At 32.9% G+C, this 9,036-nt stretch overlaps 1 protein-coding gene across 1 annotated transcript in view; it reads right to left on the bottom strand.

Annotated features, from left to right (window-relative positions):
- Positions 1 to 9,036, bottom strand: part of LOC144440857 (uncharacterized) — a 56,659-nt gene that overhangs the window by 12,796 nt on the left and 34,827 nt on the right. Inside the window, exons 12-19 of the mRNA XM_078130287.1 lie at positions 7,656 to 7,852; positions 7,172 to 7,241; positions 6,627 to 6,701; positions 6,067 to 6,197; positions 4,782 to 4,823; positions 3,079 to 3,163; positions 1,363 to 1,412; positions 1 to 757 (exon numbers count right to left, since the gene is read on the bottom strand). The exon at positions 1 to 757 is cut by the window's left edge and continues 244 nt beyond it. Of these exons, the coding sequence (XP_077986413.1) occupies positions 1 to 757; positions 1,363 to 1,412; positions 3,079 to 3,163; positions 4,782 to 4,823; positions 6,067 to 6,197; positions 6,627 to 6,701; positions 7,172 to 7,241; positions 7,656 to 7,852 (1,407 nt within the window). The remainder of the gene's footprint in view (positions 758 to 1,362; positions 1,413 to 3,078; positions 3,164 to 4,781; positions 4,824 to 6,066; positions 6,198 to 6,626; positions 6,702 to 7,171; positions 7,242 to 7,655; positions 7,853 to 9,036) is intronic.

Below are 9,036 nucleotides of genomic sequence, written 5' to 3'. Positions count from 1 at the left end.
ATGCCCGACCTTGAATTTGAACATCTTTAAAATCAGCCTGTGAATGTGAACTCTGTCTGCCAGAGTCTTTTCGTTCATGTTTTGAAGTCGGTCTGTACATTTCCCTCCTGTCTCCACTTCTAAGTCTTTCATTTTCATGATGTGGAAATTTTTTGGACATGGTGATCATTTTTGTGTAATCCTTAGATTTCTCTGGCTGTCCATCTTTAACACTAGCGACAGGTAAAACTTTCTTTTTATCACCTCGTCTTTCCTTTGATTTCTTTTTCTCTTCCTCCAGTTTTGTCTTCCCTGTAACTTTTTGAGAAATTTCCTCTTCTTCTTTTGCTAAATAAGTATTCAGTTCAACTGGTTCCTGATAGTCCTCATCTTTTGATGAACTTGTTGCCCTGGAAACATACTCATCTGGTACTCTCCCTACTGAAAGATGACTTTCCAGAGCCACATCTCTCTGATCTGTTTCATTGAAGTCTCTATTGTTTTCTAAATGTTTTAAATGATGCTCATCATTAAATCGCACATTATTCTGGTAACCGTTTTCATACAAATTTGTTGCAGGAACCCGTTCTGATTTTGGATCCTGTGGTGTATAGTTTTCTGACTTTCTGACTGGATGTGGTCGTGCATATTTTTCATAAAATGGTTTAGACTGCAACGTGTCTTCATATGTAGGGTAGGCTGGCCAGGTATCGGGTTCCTCAGTGTTAACTGGTAATGAACCCTTCCTCTGTGTCACTGAGACTTTCACAGGTTGAGACTGTAACTCAAAAAAGGAGATAATGTCCTTTTAAAAAAACTGCAATACTGTAAACTGGAGTAATTTGTCATTAAAACAAAGCACTGAAAATTGTTTGATTACATTTATGTGTACAATTAGAACTACAGGCATTATTGGAAATTAAATCACTGTATGACGCTGTTATATGATGTTCCATGACAGAGGTTGTCACTACATGTTATCAAGTATTACATTATGTTCCATGACAGAGGTTGTCACTACATGTTATCAAGTATTACATTATATTCCATGACAGAGGTTGTCACTACATGTTATCAAGTATTCTAGTCAGATGTTAAAATTTTGCACAACAACTAGCAAAATTTTCAGCACCACGTTATTTCCAATACTGAAGCTAAATCACACAATGAAAACACAATATGTCTCTCATTATTTTAGTGCAATAATATTGGTACAAATAAATGAATTTCACTTTAGTTGATTTTTAACTTCAAGCAACATTAGTTAGTCTAACAGTCGAAGGTTTACACTAAATTTCAAAGTAACAGTTACTTTAAAATAAAGGTAATAAGATACTTGTGTATTACCATGGCAACAAACCAATATATGACACAATGTCTTACCTCTTCACTGGTATCTGCTGACTTTGCTCTTGATGAGGGTCTGCTGTAATCTGTAGAGATATAATAAAAAAAGGTATGTTTTGAAATTAGTAAATAATTTATGAGGATCTGATGTAATCTGTAGAGGTATAGTAAAAAGGTATGTTTTGAAATTAGTAAATAATTTATGAGGGCCTGATGTAATCTGTAGAGGTATAGTAAAAATGTATGTTTTGAAATTAGTAAATAATTTATGAGGGCCTGATGTAATTTGTAGAGGTATAATTAAAATGTATGTTTTGAAATTAGTAAATAATTTATGAGGGTCTGATGTAATCTGTAGAGGTATAGTAAAAATGTATGTTTTGAAATTAGTAAATAATTTATGAGGGCCTGATGTAATTTGTAGAGGTATAATTAAAATGTATGTTTTGAAATTAGTAAATAATTTCTGAGGGTCTGATGTAATCTGTAGAGGTATAGTAAAAATGTATGTTTTGAAATTAGTAAATAATTTATGAGGGTCTGATGTAATCTGTAGAGGTATAGTAAAAATGTATGTTTTGAAATTAGTAAATAATTTATGAGGGCCTGATGTAATTTGTAGAGGTATAATTAAAATGTATGTTTTGAAATTAGTAAATAATTTATGAGGATCTGATGTAATTTGTAGAGGTATAATTAAAATGTATGTTTTGAAATTGGTAAATAATTTATGAGGGTCTGCTGTAATCTGTAGAGGTATAATTAAAATGTATGTTTTGAAATTAGTAAATAATTTATGAGGGCCTGATGTAATTTGTAGAGGTATAATTAAAATGTATGTTTTGAAATTAGTAAATAATTTATGAGGGTCTGCTGTAATCTGTAGAGATATAATAAAAAAAGGTATGTTTTGAAATTAGTAAATAATTTATGAGGATCTGATGTAATTTGTAGAGGTATAATTAAAATGTATGTTTTGAAATTAGTAAATAATTTATGAGGGTCTGATGTAATTTGTAGAGGTATAATTAAAATGTATGTTTTGAAATTAGTAAATAATTTATGAGGGTCTGCTGTAATCTGTAGAGATATAATAAAAAAAGGTATGTTTTGAAATTAGTAAATAATTTATGAGGATCTGATGTAATTTGTAGAGGTATAATTAAAATGTATGTTTTGAAATTAGTAAATAATTTATGAGGGTCTGATGTAATCTGTAGAGGTATAATTAAAATGTATGTTTTGAAATTAGTAAATAATTTATGAGGGCCTGATGTAATCTGTAGAGGTATAATTAAAATGTATGTTTTGAAATTAGTAAATAATTTATGAGGGTCTGATGTAATCTGTAGAGGTATAATTAAAATGTATGTTTTGAAATTAGTAAATAATTTATGAGGATCTGATGTAATTTGTAGAGGTATAATTAAAATGTATGTTTTGAAATTAGTAAATAATTTATGAGGGTCTGCTGTAATCTGTAGAGGTATAATTAAAATGTATGTTTTGAAATTGGCAAATAATTTACATGAGTACAGCTTGAAATTAACAAATAATTTTAAAAAAATTAATAAGTAGATAAAATCAAATGGTGAAATTGTTCACACACAGCCAGCTACTGGCTGATTTGAACCCAACAGCTGTGGTGAGAGGCAAATGAATTATAAGTTTATTCAGTTAGATCACATTGTATAATTTCCACAAACACAAAGTAGTATCCTGGCAATAAGACAAATATCTACATAAACTTACCTGACTGTGGTCTTTGCATACTGACATGATCAGACAGGTTGTAATAACTAACAGGCACTGAGGTCTGATTTTGATTTTGACGATTCTGTTTCAAATATAAATGAAATTTACAAGTTAACAAGTGCTGAAATATTCTGTATTTCATGCAAAGTGACTTATTTTTCATGCTATTGTTTTACCCCAGTGCATGTGGTGGTTAGACTTTAACTTTTTACAAAAAGAAGTTGAGTCAAGTCACTTAACTAGGTCTGTAAGCATCAGCAACCTCCAATACTATACACATCAAAGAATGTCATGCCTTCAGAAAACTTGGAAAAATTACCATACATGCAATAATTTTCAATATCTCAAAATATGGAATATGGCATACTTGTAAATATTGACTTCATGATTTTTGTCGTAGATTTTGACTTTCAGTACAAAATCTACAACCTGCATCCATGAAAATAATCATATAAGATCATCCTTTACTCAACAGAAAAAATGGTATGATAACATCTTTACAGCAGAAGTAGTCACAGTTTTCAGCACAAAAATGAACTATGATGAAAATTGTTTTTTAGTCTACACGCCAATGTCGGACAAGAATTCAAAAAGTTGGCTGGCAGAGCTTTTGAAAAAGCTGGTCCTGAACAAAAGAAAGGTCTCATTTAATCCTAATGCCTCCATTCATAAGACAATTACTGTAATAGTCCAACACCATGGAATTGAAATATTGGGGTTTTATTATATGGCAGAATTATGCCTGACTAACCATAGCCATATGGTATATGAATGGGCTCAGAGCTGGTTGTTATTCTATCTATAAAACACTTCTTTGTTTATTGCACTGTGATCCACAAAACAAATATTCAGGCCAACAAACTAGTCTTGGTTACCCAGACTCTTGCTGCTGGGGGTTCTGCCTCTGAGACCCCCAAAAGCGAGACTGGGAAAACCGAATCCAAACTTGCCCACGCAGGACCTAGCTCCTAGAGCAGTGCATGCTGGGAATACTTCACATCCAACATTGCAGACAATTTAGGTACCTTCACAACAGGTTATCACTTCTCAAGCAAATGATACATCTTAATTACAACAAACAGGTCTTGTAAGCCCATTTTTTTATGACTTGGAAGAAATATATTGTGTGACTTCCGGCGTGGGGTAGTTGAAACATCGTTTCTCTACACTCTCGTCACAGTGGTCTCATAGAAGAGCCCCAGCAGTGAGAGTCTGGGTAACTGAGACTAGTTCAAAACTACAAAACATGCAAACTGTGAAATAAACAACATGTAGTGTACTACAAACTTGTCACCATGACAACAACTTGCATTTCAACAAAAGATGCAGTGGAGACAATTATTCACAATAATCACTATTAGCATTTACTGCTGTTTTAACCATGATGCATTGTAGCTAAATCAGTCAATCAGTTCAAGTGTTTTTAATAACTAGCATTCAAGTTGAACTTTGACACCAGTTTCCAGCAATGCATCATGGTCACACCCTACACCAACGTTCAACACTACTGCACACCCATATATATTACACCAAAAATTAATTTTTACTTTTAAAGAGTCAAAAAACACATGCAAAATAACATTTAGAGTGAAGTGCCTACTGCCACACGTACTACTACTTCTTACATCACTTTGCATGTACTACAACAACACAGAGCAGAGATGTGGTTGTAAAGTGCCAGAGTGACCACACCCACTTACCCAGAATACTTTGTAAGAATTACTGGCCTGAGTATTTATCCTCTGAAGATCAGCCGTGGAGAGAAAATACAACTTTTTTGATGTTGTCACATGTTTATGTCTGTTCATGTTGTCATGGTTACATGTTTGTTCATGTTGTCATGTTTATACGTCTGTTCATGTTGTCAAAATCCTCATCACTGACAAATTATTTTTTATGCGGTCACACTTATGTTGTCACATTTTTTTATGTTGTTATGTGCATGTCATGTTGTCATGCTTACAAGTTTTTTAAAGTTGTCAGTTGTCATGTTTATGCCTGCCTGCCTCTGTCTGTCTGTCTGTCTGTCTGTCTGTCTGTCTGTCTGTCTGTCTGTCTGTCTGAGTGTCTGCCTGCCTTTTTCTGTCTGTCTGTCTGAGTGTCTGCCTGCCTACCTATGATTATTTCACGATGTCAAGTTTAGTACTGTTATGTCATTTCAGAACTATTTCATGTTGGTATATAACACAACTTTTAATTTTACAAAACTGTCACCTGTCCTGTCTTTCACACTGTTTTCATGTCGTCGCATTATTTTACCATTTGTTCATACTATCATTTTGCTTTCAAACTCTTTCATGTTGGTATGCGATAAAAGTCTTTTTAAGAACCTTATAATTCCACCAGTGTTGTGCCAATGGGATGGACAGATAATGTAATTTTCATATTTTTTTTTAGTTTTAACTGGTAACTTTTGTTTGTTGTTTTTCTTGCTGAAACATGATGGCTCATGGAGTGACAGAGAATAAATTGCAACTCATAAATAAGGTGATTGTTTCAAGAACATTGCTATGATTCGGCTATGTTCTTGTGTTGTAATTCAAACTTTGTCTACCAATAAACCATTTTGTTTCAGTAAGTAGAATAATATACATAAGTTCACCACTCAAAACTGAAAAATATGAATATAAAAATACTTTCAATTCTTCCATATTATTACTTTGTATTCCACTAATGGTATGAGCATACAGCGTAATGTAATAATCATATTGTGTCTCTAAAAGTATGGGCTAAACTGATGTCCATTTTGAAAACAGACACGGTATAAAAGCCTATTGTAAGTAATGTTCACATTCTCAAAAACAACAATGTGACCTATAACACACCCTTCCTGTGGTTTTACAAATGTTGCGAGACTTACCCTTTTTTTTTTTTAAATTCAATAACTCCAATAGCTATCAAACAATCTCTTGTTTAAAATCTAAAGCAAAAAAGATTTCAAAATTTAGAATTATTTTATGACATTAACATTTTTAATAACTTTACCTTATTGGCTGATGGTGGTTTACTTTTAGCTCTAGATGACAGCTCCCTTTCTCTTGTATCTCTATCTTTTGATAATTGTGGCGAGTTGGTAACCTCTCCCGGAACTGGAGTGTGTTTAGATTTCTTTTTAGCTGAAAATAACATTAGAGACAATCAGGTTTCCATAATGTTAGTTACCTACCTACTGGGGTTGGACAGAAGTTATGTTTTCAACCATGTCTGTCTGTCTGTCTGTCTGTCTGTCTGTCTGTCTGTCTGTCTGTCTATATGTCTGTCTGTCTGTCTCTGTCTGTCTGTCTGTCTGTCTGTCTATCTGTCTATCTGTCTGTCTGTCTGTCTGTCTCTTAAAAAAACCTTTATGAATGGACTTAGTTAAAACTTTGTGTAAAGACTGTCTATGAGACAAGGACCAATTGATTAGATTTTGGTAGAGCTCCATGTCACATCTGAATAAAGATTTTCTGGAATTCATTACCCATATTCTATTTAGGCAGGTTGAGCATCTTGCCTCTCACCTCACTACTCTTGGTAACAGTAGTGCATACATATAATATACTTACATAGTCTGAGCTTATCTGAGTCTTGTCTGGTTGGTGCACGTGCAAACAGAGGTGCAGTAGAACGGACATCATCATCTGGTGAAACAAAAGAAAGAAAGAATCCAGATCTAGCCGTCTTATAAACACTATCACACATTCTAATACTTTACAATGAATGATTTGTAACTCGAGATAATAATTAATACAGTTATTTCTCTCATACATTTGACTATTAGCGTCTAAAATATCATTTGCTTACTTGTTTCTAAACTTGTTTGTTTGTTTGGTTCCCAATTTGTCAGCTTGTTTGTTTAAAAGGTGTCTCTTTTCACCACACCCTACATTGATGATAATCAGTAATGAAACTACTCTGTAGAACTTCTTGTTTGATAAGGCTTCATATTTAAAATATTAACAGGTTATTTTTTTACCACTTTAAGTTGGGATAATAAACTTTTGGCCAATGTGTGTTTCACCAAGTTTTGACTTAACATCATCAGTATGTCACTGGTTCATCAATAACACTCAGTGAATCTAGAAATTTAGAATCTTAATAGAAAACTTACATTCATCCTTTAATGTTTTCTTCTTGGCTGGATCACTTTCACATCGACCTTCACTGGTTACTGCTATCACCTGAAAATAGATACAAAACTTCTATTATATGTTTGATTTATCAATAATAATACTTTATGGCCCAGATATTGTTTTTAGTGGGCCAAGGTTGAACAGTAGAAATTTGGCCTGACCAATGGAGAGCCTGCACCCTGCAGTTTAATTGTCATGTAATAATGAAAATTGTCAAGGAATTTTTCCAAAATAAGATACTGTAAGCCTGTGTCACATATCATCAACCACCTGTTGCAAGATCATTAGACGACTTGAAGATGAAAGCAGGATCGGATGAGAAGCTGCAATATCAAGTCCAGGAATACAGATTGTAATTACTCCTGAACATTATTATTCATACTTGGATGATTGAGAACATTCATAAATATAATAACTAATACTAAAAACTATCCGCATTTATTGTCAAAATTGTCAACTTACTGTAAATATATATTCTGTTTCTGGTTTGAGTCTCCTGGCAATAAAACCGGTATCAGTTCCTGAGTAGATAACCTTTCCATTCTGTGTGACTTCAAACCTATGGAGTCTTCCTAGCGGTACTTCAGGATGTTCCCATGATACACAGATCTCACTACGTCCTCGTACTGTCAAACTTGGTTTACCTGGAGCATGTTGACCTGCATAAAAATGGTATTATACTAATATTTCAAAAAGTTTCCCTTTCTCTCATTTGTTGATTGATTCTCAGTGTGTCGTGATATCAATATTTATGTTATGGTGAGAATGCCATTATTTTTCACATTCTTTGTTTTATACAGCAAATTCTAAAATCTAATGCCATCATTAACATTAACATCTAGATAGATTAATTAAAGAGATGAATGATGAAACCTGTTGACAACAATTCTACATCAGAATGAGTGCTCTTGGACTCTGGGTTTATGAGTGAAAATTTCCACTCACAAAGTCAAAATATTTCTTGGGAGCAAACCCAAAATTACCTGACATCTTGTTAGCATCATCAGTCCATTTTAGTACATCCCTGACATTGCTGACGAGATGACGGTGAAAATGTTGGATTAACTTTCAAGAAATTGTTTGACATTGTGAGTCGAAATTTTGAAAAACAACCATACAATCCTGTAAATACTAATAGTATAGTTTGATAGTTTAGACTACTGAAGTTATCAATCACACATTAAAATCTGGACAGTTCTTATCCATCATACTGGTAATTCACACAAGTTTTAAACTGGGCTAAGGAACATGTTAAATATTTATTACCAGTAAGTGAGACAATAATTGGGAAAAAATAAAGAGAAAACACTGGCATTCTCATCCATAGTTAATGAATAAATGTAAAGTTGGTGGCTGTATTCACATTTCATGTCATTTTCAACTGTTATTTCTACTTCTATTGTAAGGTATTAAACTGAAAATGTATAACATGAACCTAATAATTTAAAAGTAATATGTACTGAAAATACTCCAGACCTGTGGTTGTAACAATTTTGATCATTTCATTTGTATCAATTTTCAAATGACATATGCTAATTAGTTTATTAGTATGCAAACTGATAATTATTATGCAAGACATTTTACCAACACCCATGGAAATAGGAAGATTATTCCATATTCGATGACAATGAAAGACTTGTCTCCTTGTTGTCATCATAAAATATACACTCTAGAAATGCATAAATTTTGACAGGAAAATACTGGGACATTGTTCTTAATTTTTAAAAAATCACAGATACACTGTATACAGAATGCTAATATACCTTACTTAGGATGCCTAATAATTCTAGATTTTATGGAAATCAATTAATGACAACCAAGTTGACACACACACACACACACA

Source organism: Glandiceps talaboti, chromosome 10 (assembly GCF_964340395.1).
Source record: "Glandiceps talaboti chromosome 10, keGlaTala1.1, whole genome shotgun sequence".
NCBI lineage: Eukaryota > Metazoa > Hemichordata > Enteropneusta > Spengelidae > Glandiceps > Glandiceps talaboti.
Note: the sequence above shows the minus strand (reverse complement) of the source record. Positions and strands in the feature narration are given on the sequence as shown.